This window comes from Oncorhynchus keta, chromosome 1 (assembly GCF_023373465.1).
Source record: "Oncorhynchus keta strain PuntledgeMale-10-30-2019 chromosome 1, Oket_V2, whole genome shotgun sequence".
NCBI lineage: Eukaryota > Metazoa > Chordata > Actinopteri > Salmoniformes > Salmonidae > Oncorhynchus > Oncorhynchus keta.
Genome location: NC_068421.1, coordinates 14633731 through 14652341, shown reverse-complemented (window position 1 = coordinate 14652341; position 18611 = coordinate 14633731). Strand labels below are relative to the sequence as shown.

Genomic DNA, 18611 nt, shown 5'->3' with positions numbered 1-18611 from the left:
GTGTGTGTGTGTGTGTGTGTGTGTGTGTGTGTGTGTGTGTGTGTGTGTGTGTGTGTGTGTGTGTGTGTGTGTGTGCGCGTGCTCGTGTGCGCGTGTGTGTGCGTGCCTATGCACCTGTGTTTGTTCTTGGGTTTGTGCGTGGGTCTGGTGGGTCTGTGTGACATTAGTAACACCGCCAAGATGTCTCATCCAGCCAGTGAATAAGCTGTCTGTGACGGTCTCTTGTCACTGTGGTTATTTGATTGATTTCAATCATGTTAATATTTCTCACGAGCACCTCGCATGCCAAGTGTCAATCTCTCTCCTCTTCAAAGTCGAAACGCAAACAGATAAAAGAGTCCAAACGGACCAATCTATTCAGCTGCTCTGAGCTTCAAGGGGAAAAGAGCAGGAACCCAAACAAGAGGAAATAATTGTGGCATTAAAGAGACATTTGAAAGGTTGTGTTTACATAAATAAAAGGAGCTGAAGAGGTGAGGCCCGCCGTACATCAGTGATAGCTACTGTGCCTTCAGAAAGTATTCATACCCCTTCATTCCTATTCCACATGTCGTTGTGTTACAGCCTGAATTCAACAGGGATAAAACATGTCTCACCCATCTACACACAAAACCCCATAATGACAAAGTGAAAATATGTTTTAAGACATTTTAGCAAATTTGTTGAAAATTAAATGCAGAAATATCTAATTACAAAAGTAAGTATTAACACCCCTGACTCAATACTTTGTAGAAGCATCTTTGGCAGTGATTACAGCTGTGAGTCTTTCTGGGTAAGTTTCCAAGAGCTTTCCACACCTGGATTGTGCAATATTTGCCCATTTATTATTTTCACAATTATTCCAGCTCTGTCATATTGATTGTTGATCATTGCTAGACAACCAGTAGATTAAGGCAGAACTGTAACTCGGTCACTCAGGAACATCCACTGTCTTCTTGGTAAGCAACTCCAGTGTAGATTTGGCCTCATGTTTTAGGTTATTATCCTGCTGAAAGGTGAATTCATATCCCAGTGTCTGGTGGAAAGCAAACTGAACCAGAATTTATTCTAGGATTTTGCCTGTGCTTATCTCCAATTAATTAATTTTTCATCCTGAACAACTCCCCAGTTCTCCACGATTACAAGCATACCCATAACATGATCCAGCCACCACTATGCTTAAACATATGTGGAGAGTGGTACTCAGTAATGTGTTGTGTTGGATTTGCCCCAAATGTAACAATTTGTATTCAGGACAAAAAGTTATTTGTTTTGCCAATTTTTTGCAGTATTACTGTAGTGCCTTCTTGCTAACAAGATTCCAGTTTTGGAATATTTTTCTGTAGAGGCTTTCTTCTTTTCACCCTGTGATACCTAGTCAGTTGTACAATTGAATGCATTCAACTGAAATATGTCTTCCACATTTAACCCAAGGTTAGGAACAGTGGGTTAACTGCCTTGCTCAGGGGTGGAAAGACAGATTTTTACGTTGTCAGAGTAACTCAAATGTTGTTGATCCATCCCCATTTTGCTCCTATCACAGCCATTCAACTCTGTAATTGTTTTAAAGTCACCATTGGCCTCATGGTGAAATCTCTTAGCGGTTTCCTTACTCTCCGGCAACTGAGTTAGGAAGGACGCCTGTATCTTTGTAGTGACTGGTGTGTTGATACACCATCAATAGCATAATTAACAACACCATATTCAAAGGGATATTCAATTATTGAATATTTCAATTAGTGAATTGAAATTGGCAACAGCAAAAACAACAACTAACATGTACTTAATAAAAATGAATGACATTTTTTAAATATATAAATAATAATAACAATCCAACCTAATACATTTTATAAGAGGATAAACAAAGATAGAGAAAATTGAGTCATTGAACTAATTTGAAGTTGGGTTTGAATCTCCTTGCATTCTCCTCCTATCTTGTTTGAAGAAAGAATGGTACACTTCCATATGAGTATTAAGCAGCTTGTTGTGATATGAGGTGTAATGGATCATGATGAACGGACATCAAAACCGTCGGGCAAAATTGTCCCACAAATGTTTCATGTTTAATATGTGCTGCCAGTTACTGATGATGGATTGAGCACAGTGCTCAACAATGCCTGCCAAAATGGGTTAAATTGGCCAATCATCAGATACATACTGTATATACATTAAAATACTCAGATCTAATTCTGTACTCGTCAGGATTTGAAACATCGTAGTGGTGTTAGAAGATTTAGAGAGAGGGAATGGCACCAAAAGAGAAGGTAACTAATCCAGCACTAAACAGGACTTGAATCACCAAAATAGTGTTTTCAAACTTTTCCGGTAGAGCTCTTAGTCCCTGGCAAGGTGTTGCACAAGTAATGTTACAACACACCATGTAATGTTTCAAAACATCTCAGGATGATGTGTTTCAATACTCCAGCAAAGTTAAGGTTTGTCTCCTTTGTGTTAGCTTTGATGTTACAAACACAATGAAGAGAACCCCGTTGTGTGTATCTCATTTGATTCAAGAGGAATATACATGTTGCTATTTGATATTAATGGTGTTTTTCTCTCTCTTTCCTCTTTCTCGGGCCTCTGCTTCAACCTACAGTGCCATCCTTTACCTTCACTCCTACAGGTAAACATTCCTGATAACTCTTAATTTCATAGCACCTTCTCTATAACATCTCATAACAGTGCGCCTTTCAATGCAAGACTGCACACACTGAGTCACGCAGTGATGGCCTGAACAGCTCTAGCAGTCATTCTGCTCAGTCAGTCGGAAGAGACACTCTTTAGTTAAACATACTAAGACACAAGAAAGGGAGCAGTGTGGTGTCAGGTTTAAAGAACTATAACAGAGATGTTTTACCAACTGGTGCAGGCAGTGCATTCAGAGGTAAGCATTTAACGAGGAGTGAGCCGTGCCATCCACGCTACTAAGAAACTGTTACAACTGGCGGGGACTTGATCAAAGGGCTGCTGCTGCCCGCCTCTCTGCCTCTGATGGCATTTAGGATGATGACACATCTCCAGTCACATGGACCGATTAGACAGAGCTGTGGATAGGGAGAAAGGAGCGACTGAGGGTAGATGTGAACTGGACTGACACGGACATAACAGAGCACTCTCTTTCTCTCTCTCTCTCTCTCTTTCTGTGTGTTTATCTCTCTCTCTCTTTCTCTATTCTTTCTCTCGCACTCCCTCTCTTTATATCTCTCTTCTCACTCATTCACTCTCGCTCTCTCTTTCTATCTCTCTCTCCTGCAGAGATGCATGTGTAGTTGGCACTTGTGTCATAACACCTGTGCTCATCCTTGTAAATCAGAGAGAGAGCAAAAGAGAGTGAGAGGAGAGAAGAGAGAGAAGAAGAGAGAGAGAGAGAGGGGGGAGTTATGTGAGGCTTGTGGTTATGGTGACTAATCCCATCTGTGCAGAGCAGAGGCTGCATCTAAACTGTGCGGGTTGTTTTTCTCCTCCTCGTCAGCTTCGGGCCCTAGGATCACGTCTAATAGTTTGAGTGTTTCAGTCCTCTATTCTGAACTGCTGGAACTCTTTCAGGTGAAACCTATTGAGTCAGCTGGTTAGTTTTGGGCCAGTTCCTTAATGCTTGAGGTTAGTGTTTCTGCTTGTTGAAGTTTACAATCCTAGAAGCTGCCATGACGCTGAAGGAAAAGACAGGATGTTGTCAGTGCTAATCTTCCACTAGATGCTGATTTGAGAGGCACTACATGGTTTTTGTTGTGGAAGTCCTGAATGCCCTATATACAGATGCCAAATGTAGACTTTCTCTCTCTCAACAAGAGAGAGAGAGAGAGAGAGAGAGAGAGAGAGAGAGAGAGAGAGAGAGAGAGAGAGAGAGAGAGAGAGAGAGAGAGAGAGAGAGAGAGAGAGAGAGAGAGAGAGAGAGAGAGAGAGAGAGAGAGAGAGAGAGAGAGAGAGAGAGAGAGAGAGAGAGAGAGGGAGACTTTTTGTCTTTCTTTAATGAAACATTCTAATTTCATTAAAATCTCTTTCTCCCTTAAAATAAAACACCGAAATATATCCTGTACTGCATACATGTACCATACTCACCTTTCCCTGTACCCCACGATACAAAAACACACCACACATCACAATATCCCAAAAACCTCACCACTTCTACAAACATATTTCCGAAACATCTTCCCCAACCCACCATACTCTCCGCCCCACATACCCCCTGCCACTAATGTGCCTTCACTCCTGTTAGGCTCCTAATGTTCCTCACTTTAATGCAGAGGTGGTAGAGGACTTTAAATCCCACCCCCTCAAACTTCCCCAGGCTCGGAGTGTTAAAATCTAACAAATCCTCCAGACTCCCTTGCCAGTACCCAGTCTCTGCCGTCACCTGCAGTGGCGGAAACATTGGTGGCCTCTTCCTCTTTGGCCGCTCAACCACCCTTTACCGGCTCAGACAGTGCCTCCTGGACCTCCTCCAGGAAACTCTCCAGCAGCCTAAGAGACATTATTCCTGTTTGATGTGCCAGAACTTCCGGGGTTTTCCACCCTCCTCTCTCAGCAGTTGCAGGTCACACAGCCTTTGTAAACCCGCTGCCATCAGCTGCCTCTGCAGGTTGGCCGACTGAACCGATCTCAAATGAATGGCTGGGTTGTGGAAGACCATCACATAAACTTAATCTGCATACGCTGACACTGCTATGCCTGTCACCACACCCATACCGGTCCAGCACACTCCCTGCAGTCTCCTGTGTAGCAGGCGCAAAAAAGGCTCAATGACTAGTGTATATAACTGCCCCGATAGAGGGCATCCTTGTCTAATGCCCCGTCTCACCGAGACTGGCCTACTGAGCCCCCCTCCCAACTTGACCATACATGACGCCCCAGCATACAACATCTTCACAAAGTAAAAAACATTTCCCCAAACCCAAAACCAGACATCAGATTAAACAGATACTCATGGTTCACTCTATCAAAAGCCTTCTCTTGATCTAAAGACCAGTCCAAAGTTCACATTAGAACCTCTTGACAAGTTCAGCATGTCCCTGATTAAGAACAAGTTGTCTTCACCGCCCTGTCTTTCAGGCAGTTAATCCACTGTTCCAAGGCCGTCATTGAAAATAAGAATTTGTTCTTAACTGACTTGGTTAGTTAAATAAAGGTTAAAAAAAAAATCTGGAAAAAACTGCAAGGGTCCCTACGTAATTCAGCTAAATTAGTCTGGAGGCCTACATTGCCTTGCCCCACCAGCTCTACCTCCACATCACTGATACAACGCTCTAGTTCCCCCAATTCTCTTCTAGCCTCTGAGAGAGCTGTAAACTGTTTGGACTTTCCCCACATCCTACCATTGACTGAGAGACTCATAATACTCTCTTCGCTGCCCCCACCTTTCCCAAAAAGTCTGGAAACCTGAGCACAAAGTAGCATCTAGTAAGAGCTTCACATTAAACTTCCAATAGGATGCCTGCCGGGGCCCTGGTGAAATAGACAGCTGAGCCATGGTTATGTGATGATCCAAAAACCCCACCGAGAGAATGGTACCAACAGCCCATTGCTCTGATTCCTGGACACGTAAAAATGTATACTGTCTTGTGTTGGGATGTTTAGTTCTCCAAACATCCACTAGGTTGAACTGATTAATGATGTCCCTTAACACTCCCACTGACACTGAATGAGGCTCTTCCCCATTTCTGTCTTTCGTAAAATCCATTGTACAGTTCCAGTCCTCGCCGACCACCAGCGTCTCCTCAGGCGCTATCTGTGAGAGTTCCTGTCTAAGACCCAAATACATTTACATTTAAGTCATTTAGCAGACGCTCTTATCCAGAGCGACTTACAAATTGGTGCATTCACCTTATGACATCCAGTGGAACAGTCACTTTACAATAGTGCATCTAAATCTTAAAAAGGGGGGGGGGGGTGAGAAGGATTACTTATCCTATCCTAGGTATTCCAAATAGAACCCCCTTCTCTCTCCCTGTGTTAGGTGCATACACATTTATAAAGACAAAACCCATGTTGTTAATTTCTGCTTTACAACAAGCAGCCTACTCCTACGCACCTCCTTTGAGGAGCAAATTTTTACAGACAGACCCGGTACAAAAAGGACTGCCACCCCTGCACTAGAATTTGTCCCACATCACTGTGTCTCCTGCAGAAACAACACCTGTACTTTTTTTTTGTTTTACATATTCACCCAACACACTTGTCTTTCCTGCATCTCTGGCAACATTTATATTGAGCGAGCCTACCCGAAGAGTCTCCAATAAGAAGTGGGAGAAAAGCCAGCAAAGAAAGAGACCAATAGCAAAGCTCAAAAAGCCCCAGTGCCAGGAAGGAACTATACATCTAAACAGTGTCTGAAGGTTGACCTTTACGCACTGTTGTGACCCACTTCCAACCTAAAGCGTTTCCTTGGTGAGAGGACACCATGCCCCTAATTTTTCATGACTTTCTCAGATCAGAAAAAAAGCCTCAAGATTAACTTTTTTCCCCCTGGTCTCATTCAGGAACTTTGTCAGTTCCCTCAACGTGTACTTTGACCCTTCTGCTTGACTGGCTGTCAGCTCCGGACCCATTGAGGAGGAGTCTGAAAAAAAGACCTCCTCATCATCCTCTTCCTCAGACTCACTTTCCTCCTCATCTCCATCTCCCATCCTGACCACCTGCCCTTCCTCTCTGGTCAGGCCCTCCCCCCAGCACCAGGCAAAGGTTCCATGGTGACTTTGACCACACCATCTACACCACCATCTGACTAGACCCAGCCTCATCTACACCACCATCTGTAGCCTGACTAGGCCCAGCCTCATCTACACCACCACCCATAACATGACTAGACCCAGCCTCATCTAAACCACCATCCATAGCATGACTAGGCCCAGGCTCATCTAAACCATCATCCCTGGCATGACTAGGCCCAGCCTCTGCTGTCTGTGTCTCATTGCCCCTTGCACGTTGACCTCGATTTCCCCCACTGGCGCTTGTACCCTCACCTTGTCTATGACCTTATGTGGGCACGCAAAGCTTTTATGCCCCAAATCCCCACACTCAAAGCACCGTAGACTATCTGTGCTGGCAAACCCTGCATAGAGCCCCTCCCCATGCCTAACTTTAAAATGCACATTTAGTTGTTGCTCATTGTTGTTCAGAAACATAAACACTTGCCTCCGGAACGAAACAACGTGCTTAACAGCATCCGCCTGAAAGCCTGCTGACGGTACACGAAAACCGCTAGCAAACTTACCAAAACGAATCAGCTCTTTCCTGACTTGATCATCCGTAATAAACTGAGGCAAATTTGCAACTACCACCCTTATCAAAGGGGTAGAAAGAGGCAAAATTGACACCAACACAACCTTTACAAGTATTTCACTAGTAATTGACCTATCAACCCAATGTCTTTTCATGAACACAAGCAGAATGTATACATTCAGCTCCTACCTGTTCACCGACCGCGAGCAGAACCTCCTCCACCTTAACTCCGTTCTCAGGAACACACCTGAATTCATGCCGTATCGACAGCATCTACTCCGCGCTAGGCTGAGAAGCCATCGCACACACCACACCTTCCAAACCCCAGGAATCTAACTGTCCTCCTCCACCTTAACTCCGTTCTCAGGAACACACCTGAATCCATGCCGTATCGACAGCATCTACTCCGCGCTAGGCTGAGAAGCCATCGCACACACCACACCTTCCAAACCCCAGGAATCTAACTGTCCTCCTCCATCCTAATTTTGAAAAAATCTGTGGATACCGCTGAAACAAATAGTGCATTAACCCTCTACCATAGAAAATAAAAATTTCAAGAAAAGGCCGAGACAGAATCCAGAAAAAGGTTAGGACAGAGCGCTCCACACCAAACACTCAAACTCCAAAAAACTCCCAGCATGCACTCCGAGAGAGAGCGAGAGGCAGAGACTGTGGGGAAGGTTACTTACCGAGCACAGTGAGCTCAGCGATCTCACTCTCCCTCTCTCCCACCATATTGGTCCCGACACACACATACTTCCCAGCATCGCCTTTTCTGGCATTGGTTATCATCAGCTTTCCTCCCCGGATCTGAGGAACGAGAGAAAGGGTCAGACCTTGAGAGGACAAAATTACACGCCTAACATTGCAAAACATTCTCTCAGTATAAAAGTGCTGTATTTCCTCACCCATGAAGTTATGAGTCTTCACAAAACCATGACCAAAGGAATTCAGTGTTTAAAAAAAAATCCATCTGTCATGTTTTGATGGGAGTATAAACTCACAAATTAATCTTAGTGAGCCATGTATGTCCTGAGGTCCCAGTGATAGAAAGCCAAAGTACTGTACTACTGTACTCAGCCAGCCAGCCAGCCCAAAAACCCTCCCACCCCTTCCTCAGAGAAGAGATTGTAATTAAAGTTGGAGTTTATCTCTCCTTCACACCTGCAGCTTAAAGCTCCTTGAAAGAGTCCAACTTCCAGCGTGCTGCACTTCAAACACACGCCAGCCATGGCAGGAGACCAAAGCACTGTGCAGCCCCCTAAGCCTTTCACGCACGCACGCACGCACGCACACACACACACACACACACACACACAGTGACTCAGTCTCCATCGATCTACACACAGGGTGTAGTACTCACACACATATATGCGTAAACATGCACGCACACTATCAAAAATACCACACACCGCACCCATACAAACACAGGCTTACAGGAGAGCCAAACACACTCCACAGTCCATGTTATTGTGTTTTGATAAGCCTGTTACTCTGATAACGATTGTGATTATGGTGTTCATGTCTGTACCTTTTCTCTGTTCTCAGTGGCGTACCAGAGAGGGGGAGAGGCTGTCAGCAGTGCTGGAAGGTAAGAATACATGTCTACTATGAGAGGGGTGTTATCTACATGTATATTAATCTCTTCTGTATGAATATGAGACATCAAATAAAATAACATAATATATGGATCATTGTATCATATTCCAAGAGACAGATGAACATTTGGTGAGGAGTGGGTACATGGTAGAATGTGAGGGAAGGTGTACCTTCCTCTGAAGGGCACTAGGGGGAGGGCTTTTACTTCATAAAGCTTACAGCACAGGCAGAGGTGGAGAGGAGAGGAGAGGGGAAGTGAAGGGAGGAGAGGAGAGGGGAGGGAGAGGAGGAAGGAAATGGGAAGGAGAGGAAAGGGGAGGGAAGGGAATGAGAGGAGGGAGGGAGAGAGTGGGAGGGAGGGGAAGGAAAAGAAGGGAGGAGAGCAGAGGGGAGGGAGAGGAGAGGAGCAGAGGGGAGAGGAGGAGAGGAGAGGGAGGGGGAGGAAAAGAAGGGGAGAGAGAGGGAGAGGAGAGAGGAGCAGAGGGGAGGGAGAGGAGCAGAGGGGAGAGGAGGAGGAGAGGAGGAGAGGGAGGGGGAGGAAAAGAAGGGAGGAGAGCAGAGGGGAGGGAGAGGAGAGGAGCAGAGGGGAGAGGAGGGGGAGGGGAGGGAGAGGAGGAGAGGGGGAGGAAAAAGAAGGGAGGAGAGCAGAGGGGAGGGAGAGGAGCAGAGGGGAGAGGAGGAGAGCAGAGGGAGGGAGAGGGAGGGGGAGGAAAGGAAAGAAGGGAGGAGAGCAGAGGGGAGGGAGAGGGGAGGAGAAGGGAGGAGAGCAGAGGGGAGGGAGAGGAGGAGAGGAGAGGGAGGGGAAGGAAAAGGGGAGGGGAGGGAGAGGAGGAGAGGAGAGGGAGGGGAAGGAAAAGAAGGGAGGAGAGCAGAGGGGAGGGAGAGGAGGAGAGGAGAGGGAGGGGAAGGAAAGAAGGGAGGAGAGCAGAGGGAGGGAGGAGGGAGGAAGAGGGAGGGAGCAGAGGGGAAAAGAAGGAGGAGAGGAGGGGGGGAGAGGGAAAGAGGGAGGAGAGCAGAGGGAGGGGAAGGAAAAGGGGAGGAGAGCAGGGGGGGAAGGAAAAGAAGGGAGGAGAGCAGAGGGGAGGGGAGAGGAGAGGAGAGGGGAAGGAAAAGGGGAGGAGAGCAGAGGGGAGGGAGAGGAGGAGAGGAGAGGGAGGGGAAGGGAAAGAAGGGAGGAGAGCAGAGGGGAGGGAGGGAGGAGAGGAGAGGGGGGGAGGGAGAGGAGAGCAGAGGGGAGGGAGGGAGGGGAAGGAAAGGAAAAGAAGGGAGGAGAGCAGAGGGGAGGGAGAGGAGGAGAGGAGAGGGAGGGAGGGAGGGAGGAAGGGGGGAGGGAGAGGGAAGGGAGGGAGGGGAAGCAGAAGGGGGAGAGCAGAGGGGAGGGAGAGGAGGGGGAGAGGGAGGGGAAGGGAAAGAAGGGAGGAGAGCAGGGAGAATAGGAGGGAGGAGACAGAAAAAGCACTTTGATACCAGAAGGAACAAATGATTTTCTCATTTGCCCAAACCCCTCTCCTCCTCATCCCACAGAGAAGAGCACCATGTCTGGCCACAAGGCTGTGCCATAGCATCATCTCTAACATACACAGAGATGACGATAGTTGAGTTTGCACACACTCTACCCTTTAGAATGGAGGGCCTTATGTAAATAGATGGGAGGATTGATACAGGAGAGGGTGTGACAGTAACCAGTAGCCTATGTGTTGTTTTCCAGACTACCTACTAGTCACGCGTACTGAGACACTCATACATTCAGACACTGATGTTATAGTCTCCTCAATCATCTTGAACCCACGTTGATGGCAGTGTATCTTCAGACTTGTTTGAATTAAAGCAGTGTTTTGGTATTGTCCCCTCTTTGTGCTAAAGGTATCTCTATGGTTGCCTATTGTTCTATAGCCGTTATGTGTCTATCTATACAATCATGTTATTACCCTGCTCTGTGATTGAGTCAGGTCTACAGCCTGAACATGGGAGCTCTGCTCAACGACAATGTCCATTCTCTACATATCTCCACTGAACCACTCAGATGATTGAGGAGCCATTTTGAGATTGTATTTGTCTCTGTGGGGCATCAGACAAATGTGTTCACTACGCAAAATGAATGTGGAGACTGTAAGCGGAGACTAAGTCATCTGAATAGGAAATGGGGGAAAAAATTGTCTGACAAGTGTGATTGTTCCAGTGGTAGTGATGGGAGAGAAGTAACAGTTAAAGGCTTTTGTGATGTTGTGCTAGTATAGCCTTTGGGCTCTAATAAATCACCCCATTTCATGAGAATTATAAGGCTATTTAGTCCGGCTGCTTCAAATGTAAATGTCAGCCCTGGGTTCATGATGTGGAAGTGTGGACGAGAAGTAGGGCTGACCCCAATTAGTCGACTGGTCGATTGTTTGATTGTTTTGATCGTTAGGCTGTTGTCTTAGTTAGGATGTATGTATGTATGTATGTATGTATGTATGTATGTATGTATGTATGTATGTATGTATGTATGTATGTGTGTGTGTGTGTGTGTGTGTGTGTGTGTGTGTGTGTGTGTGTGTGTGTGTGTGTGTGTGTGGCACAAATACATATATACATATATATATATATATATATATATATATATTCTTTATTTGTACTATTTTCTATGTTGTAGAATAATAGTGAAGACATCAAAACAATTAAATAACACATATGGAACCATGAAACCAAAAAAGTGTTAAACAAATCAGAATATATTTTATATTTGAGATTCTTTAAAGTAGCCACCCTTTGCCTTGATGGCAGCTTTGCACAAAGTGATGTTTTCTTCACCTGAAACAGCAAGCAAACAACGTCTATTTTTACATAAATTGAGAATTACAATAGTTCCTCGATGTATTTGAAAAATCTTTCCATCTCTCTCCGTTAGGGCTGTCCCCGACTAAAAAAATATTTGGCGACCGAAAGTTGTCTCTTCTTTCGACCAATCGATTGCTTAAAATTTATAAATGTGTAATTTTCCATATATAGACACACCCTATGGGTTTTAATAAAATTAACTATATGCATTGAGCTTGTCTGATGCTTTAAGCTTACGGTTTGATGCCTCAAGAGGGCACCAGAGATGTAGATAACCAGAAAAAAAACTTAACTTGACCCAACTATTCTCCTCCAAATCCGGCTGGCTTTCACAGATTCTGCAAAATCAAATCAAATCCAATTTTATTGGTCACATACACATGGTTAGCATATTCTATTGCGAGTGTAGCAAAATGCTTGTGTTTCTAGTTCTGACAGTGCAGTAATATCTAACAAGTAATCTAACAATTCCACAACAACTCCCTAATACACACAAATCTAAAGGGATGGAATAAGAATATGTACATATAAATATATGGATGAGCGATGTCCGAGCGGTATAGGCAAGGTGCAGTAGATGGTATAAAACTACAGTGGGGAGAACTAGTATTTGATACACTGCCGATTTTGCAGCTTTTCCTACTTACACAGCATGTAGAGGTCTGTCATTTTTATCATAGGTACACTTCAACTGTGAGAAACGGAATCTAAAATAAAAATCCAAAAATCACATTGTATGATTTTTAAGTAATTAATTTGCATTTTATTGCATGACATACGTATTTGATCACCTACCAACCAGAAAGAATTCCGGCTCTCACAGACCTGTTAGTTTTTCTTTAAGAAGCCCTCCTGTTTTCCACTCATTACCTGTATTAACTGCACCTGTTTGAACTCTTTACCTGTATAAAAAACACCTGTCCACACACTCAATCAAACAGACTCCAACCTCTCCACAATGGCCAAAACCAGAGAGCTTGTAAGGACATCAGGGGGAAAATTGTAGACCTGGGATGGGCCACAGGACAATAGGCAAGCAGCTTGGTGAGAAGGCAACAACCGTTGGCACAATTATTAGAAAATGGAAGAAGTTCAATATGACGGTCAATCACCTTCGGTCTGTTGCTCCATGCAAGATCTCACCTCATGGGGCATCAATGATGATGAGGATGGTGAGGGATCAGCCCAGAACTAAACGGCAGGACATGGTAGAGAGATGGTAGTCTGTTCAGACAGTAGTGAGATGGTAGTCTGTTCAGATGGTGTAAAGGAGATAGAAATCAGGACAGGAGATGGATATCCTACTGTACTCCTCTTCTGAAGCATGTAGTGGGAAAGTTGAGATGTCCATGACCTCCTTTGATCTCCGTTCTGTTCAGTACTTTCAGTCCTTGACTGTAGTTGTGTATTTATACTAAACTTTAAAGGATGATGAAGATGTTCTGTGACACCATGGAATCTACTGGCGAAGCGTTTGAGGTGCATGCCGGGAGTGAATTCTATCTGGCTTTCTAATCCGAGCGGATCGCTAATGCTCACGAGGGCTCAGTGAAACAGTGTCATTGGCCATGGACAAGTCAAGCGCACATAATCTATTTAGCTGAGCTCTCCTCTAATACGCATCCAAGGCCAATGGAGCAGGGAGAGAAAGGTGAGAGAGAGAGAGAGAGAGAGAGAGAGAGAGAGAGAGAGAGAGAGAGAGAGAGAGAGAGAGAGAGAGAGAGAGAAAGAGAGAGAGAGAGAGAGAGATGGAGGAGAGAGAGAGAGAGAGATGGAGAGAGAGATGGAGAGAGAGAGAGAGAGAGAGAGAAGAGAGGGAGTGATATTTTCTGTAAAACAACAGCCTAGGACCTAGCCATAGGGAAGTGTGACAATTTCAAAATAATAATTTAGTATTGACTGAATCCCCATCGATCTGCCTAAAACCTGTGTTACAGTGGGGCAGCATGTTCCATTGTTAGTCAGTGTTGACTGTTTTGTGCCCCATCCTTCCAGGCCAGGTTTGCTGAACATTGGGGAGTCTGCTACCCAGCCCTGGTTGGCTGATACCTGGCCCAACTCCTGCTCCAATCACAATGACTGTAGCATGAACTGCTGCACCGCAGGACAGGGCAACAGTGACAGCAATCTGGCTACATACAGCCGCCCAGGTGAGTACGCTACGCACTGGAACAACACACCCAAACATAAACTGGACTGAAACAGTTATCAAAATAACTCTGAGGCATCATGCCCATAGGGGGGACAGGGGCACGTGCCCCCTCAGCCTGGCTACATACAGCCACCCAGGTGAGTACGCTACGCACTGGAACAACACACCCAAACATAAACTGGACTGGGGACAGGGGCACGTGCCCCCTCAGCCTGGCTACATACAGCCACCCAGGTGAGTACGCTACGCACTGGAACAACACACCCAAACATAAACTGGACTGAAACAGTTATCAAAATAACTCTGAGGCATCATGCCCATAGGGGGGACAGGGGTTCTCAGGTTTGTCATGTTACATTTTTTTTATAGTAATAATAATAATACTACCAGTAAAAAGTTTGGGGACACTTACTTATTCAAGGGTTTTTCTTTATTTTTACTATATTCTACATTGTAGAATAATAGTGAAGACATCAAAACTATGAAATAACACATATGGAATCATGCAATAACCAAAAAAGTGTTAAACAAATCAAAATATATTATATATTTGAAACTCTTCGAAGTAGCCACCCTTTGCCTTGATGACAGCTTTGCACACTCTTGGCATTCTCTCAACCAGCTTCATGAGGTAGTCACCTGGAATGCATTTCATTTAACAGGTGTGTCTTGTTAAAAGTTCATTTGTGCAATTTTTTTCCTTCTTAATGCGTTTGAGCCAATCGGTTGTGTTGTGACAAGGTACGGCTGGTATACAGAAGACAGCCCTATTTGGTAAAAGACCAAGTCCATATTATGGCAAGAACCGCTCAAATAGGCAAAGAGAAACAGTCCATCATTGCATTAAGACATGAAAGTCAGTCAATCCGGAAACTTCAAGAACTTTAGAAGTTTCTTCAAGTGCTGTCGCAAAAACCATTGAGCGCTATGATGAAACTGGCTCTCATGTGGACCGCCACGGGATTGGAAGACCATTAGAGGTACCAACCTCAGAAATTGCAGCCCAAATAAATGCTTCACAGAATTCAAGTAACAGACAAATCTCAACATCAACTGTTCAGAGGAGACTGCTTGAAAAAGGGCTTCATGGTCAAATGTCTGCAAAAAAACACTACTGAAAGACACCAATAAGAAGAAGAGACTTTCTTGGGTCAAGAAACACAAGCAATGGACATTAGACCAGTGGAACTCGGTCCTTTGGTCTGGAGTCCAAATTTGAGATTTTTGGTTCCAACCGTTGTGTCTTTGTAAGACGCAGAGTAGGTGAATAGATGAACTCAGCATGGAGGAGAAGGTTTGATGGTGCTTTGCTGGTGACACTGTCTGTCATTTATTTCAAATTCAAGGCACACTTAATCAGCATGGCTACCACAGCATTCTGTGGCAATACGCCATCCCATCTGGTTTGAGACTATTGGGACTATCATTAGTTTTTAAACAGGACAATGACCCAGCACACCTCCAGGCTGTGTAATTGCTATTTGACCAAGAAGGAGAGTGATGGAATACTGCATCAGATGACCTGACCTCCACAATCACCTAACCTCAACCAAATTGAGATGGTTTGGGATGAGTTGGAAAGCAGAGTGAAGGAAAAGCAGCCAACAAGTGCTCAGTATATGTGGGAACTCCTTCAAGACTGTTGTAAAAGCACTCCAGGTGAAGCTGGTTGAGAGAATGTCAAGAGTGCAATGCTGTCATCAAGACAAACGGTGGCTACTTTGAAAAATCAACTCTTTTTTTGGTTACTACATGATTCCATGTGTTATTTCATAGTGTTGATGTCTTCACTATTATTCTACAATGTAGAACATTTTACAAATAAATTAAAACCCTTGAATGAGTAAGTGTGTCCAAAATGTTGACTGGTACTGTATATATTATTATGAATTTATTTTGTGTTAGTTTTTTCTTTGTAGTAATACTAGCCTTGTTAAAAGTTGTCTTTAGCCCAGACAGGTTCCCAATCTCATAACAAAGTTAGAATACTTCAGAAAAGCAAGCAATAACTAAATATATTGAAAAATATTTTACCCAGATTCTAGCAGAGATAAAGTGAAGCATATTTAATAATATTTGTTTTTTAAATAACTACCTGGAGGATACAGACAGAGGTATGCTTAGATATGCATACAAATAAACATATTTCAGGGTCATGGGGCCTAGCCCCCTCAGGACCACCACCCAGCCATTCTCACAGACTTTGTACCTCCTCAGATATCCAGGTTGCATGACTCACGTATCTGCTCTCAAAACCAAGCATAGATAAGAATCATCAAAACAAGCGGATCTATTTGGTAGAAAACAGAGAGAAGTGAAATCTCATATCTGGGTTAGCTCCCTGGAGTCTCTCTATACCTCTCTCCTTGAGAGGTCTCTAGAATAAAAACCTGGGATATGTGGCTTAGGAGTAGGAGTAGTGTGTGTGTTTGATTTATTTCAGGTTAAAGCAGGGTTGTTTTAGGCAGGAAATAAAAGGAGTGCCCTGGAAGGTCCTTATTGGTTTACTCTGCTGCAAATCGAATTGCTCTGCTAATTTCCATACTGTTGTTATAGCCAATAATGTCATTCCCACTAAGTGCTCAGTTATTTAAGAAATGTGGAGCAATGGTTGAGGTCAGGGCAGGACTGCAGACTGCAGCCAACACTGGATGGAGAGATGGAGAGATGGGTGGAGAGAGAGAGGGGGGGTACCTGGAAGAGTGCATAGAAAGAAAGGGAATGGGGTAGGAAAAAGAACGATGGGGGGAGGATAAGTAACATAAACAGAGATAAAGGAAGAGAGAAAGACCAAGGGAGTGGGGAGGAAAGTAAAGAGAGCAGACGAGATGATGGACTGTGATGGAGACAGAGAGGGAGTTATGGTACACACCCAGGTGGCCTCTCAGTCAGCAGTACTTTCTATAAACAATACAGAGTGAGTTTGGCTCTGAAGTCCGATGGGCACACACACACACACACACACACACACACAATCGAAAGAGCAAAGTTTTCACACTGTACAGAGATAAAGGACCACCAGCTGTCAGAGAGGGGAGAGGTATGGCTTTTGGTGCAGAGTGGGGACAAGGGATTTGAGGTTACACACTACAAGCCTTGGACCCGACCCCTGTCCTAAACCTCCCTTTGACATACAGTAGGCTTAGAAGTTAAACTAAAGTAAAAGAGACGTGGGTATACAGCATAGTCCTTTGAACATGTGGCACATACTACAGTTGTATTGCCTACCCACTCATTGATTCATTTACATTGTTGACTTCAACCGTCTCCCCAAACAGCCTTACCCACTCTCTTATTGTAGTAGAGGTAGTGTTGTACTAAGTGCTGTGCTACGGCTGGGATAAGCATCTTACCCACTCTCTTATTGTAGTAGATGTAGTGTTGTACTAAGTGCTGTGCTACGGCTGGGTTAAGCATCGTACCCACTCTCTTATTGAAGTAGATGTAGTGTTGTACTAAGTGCTGTGCTACGGCTGGGTTAAGCATCTTACCCACTCTCTTATTGTAGTAGATGTAGTGTTGTACTAAGTGCTGTGCTACGGCTGGGTTAAGCATCTTACCCACTCTCTTATTGTAGTAGATGTAGTGTTGTACTAAGTGCTGTGCTACGGCTGGGTTAAGCATCTTACTCAAGGACAAAGAAACACTGTACCCATCAAATACATACCCAACTTCTAAAGTTATCCATGACAGTCAACAAGAGAGAACCTAATCCAACGTTCCGTGCTGTGTTTTACATTTCCCTAACATGGTGTGAGTTTGTTTGAGAAGGGGTAACATGTTCTGGTATAATCTCCTCCCGGCACAGCCAGAAGAGGACTGGCCACCCCACATAGCCTGGTTCCTCTCTAGGTTTCTTCCTAGATTTTGGCCTTTCTAGGGAGTTTTCCTAGCCACCGTGCTTCTACACCTGCATTGCTTGCTGTTTGGGGTTTTAGGCTGGGTTTCTGTACAGCACTTTGGAATATCAGCTGATGTACGAAGGGCTATATAAATACATTTGATTTGATATGCTAAAATCACTTCTCACTCATCCCCAGTATAAGACGTTAAGGAGCATGCCTGGTGCTGGCTGCTTTGTGTGGCCAACCTAAACCCTGTGAAGGTTTACAGGATCACCGGCTAGGTGACGGAGCCGAGGGATACGAGTTAATGTCCCTTTATCCACCACATAGAGGCCCTTTCTCCACAAGTGCCTCTGAAGTGCCTCAGATATCTTTCGCTTTTTTGAAATGTGAGGCTCACGTGCGCTCGGTTGTTCCACCTACAGCCGTCCTTGATATTTACCGCAAGGCTGTCTCTCAGATCTGCTGGAAGATTTGAATATTTTATGAGCCAGAGAACATTGGATCTGACAGTGGAGCTTTGTTCTTTGCTGCACGCTTCCCTCCAACCTTCTGATACAGACATGTTCCACTGTCCTTCTCAATGAGCAAAGCCTCCCCGCCTGGCGTCTGACAGGGAGGATAGACACGCCACCCACGTTGAGCTGTGGATAAGACGGAGACATTATAGAGACAGAAGGACAGAGAGAGCAGACAGTGGAAGTATAATAAAGCTCCAGTCAACTGAACCAGATGGGGATATCTGACATAATGAACTGTAGTTTGCACTGAAATATATATATATATATATGTCTAGACTGAAGGCACAGTGATCTGTTGAAAGGTACAAATGACTCAGGCTGATTTATTTCTGTATCATTCTGAAATGTTAATCTTTTCATCTTATTTTTTATCGGAATGTGATGCCAGTGAATACAACTGAATACAACTGAATACAATGCCGTTCGTGCCGTCCGTGCACTTGGCAAACCTCTTCTTCTGAACCTAGCTATAGAATCTAG

General features: G+C 44.6%; 1 protein-coding gene across 5 annotated transcripts in view; it reads left to right on the top strand.

The window, feature by feature from the left end:
- LOC118381439 (roundabout homolog 1-like) overlaps window positions 1-18611 on the top strand; it is a 611139-nt gene that overhangs the window by 562598 nt on the left and 29930 nt on the right. For all 5 annotated transcript variants that reach the window (XM_052508183.1, XM_052508051.1, XM_052508220.1 and 2 more), the window contains 3 exons: window positions 2576-2602; window positions 8746-8788; window positions 13609-13763. In XM_052508183.1, coding sequence (XP_052364143.1) covers window positions 2576-2602; window positions 8746-8788; window positions 13609-13763 — 225 coding nt within the window. The remainder of the gene's footprint in view (window positions 1-2575; window positions 2603-8745; window positions 8789-13608; window positions 13764-18611) is intronic.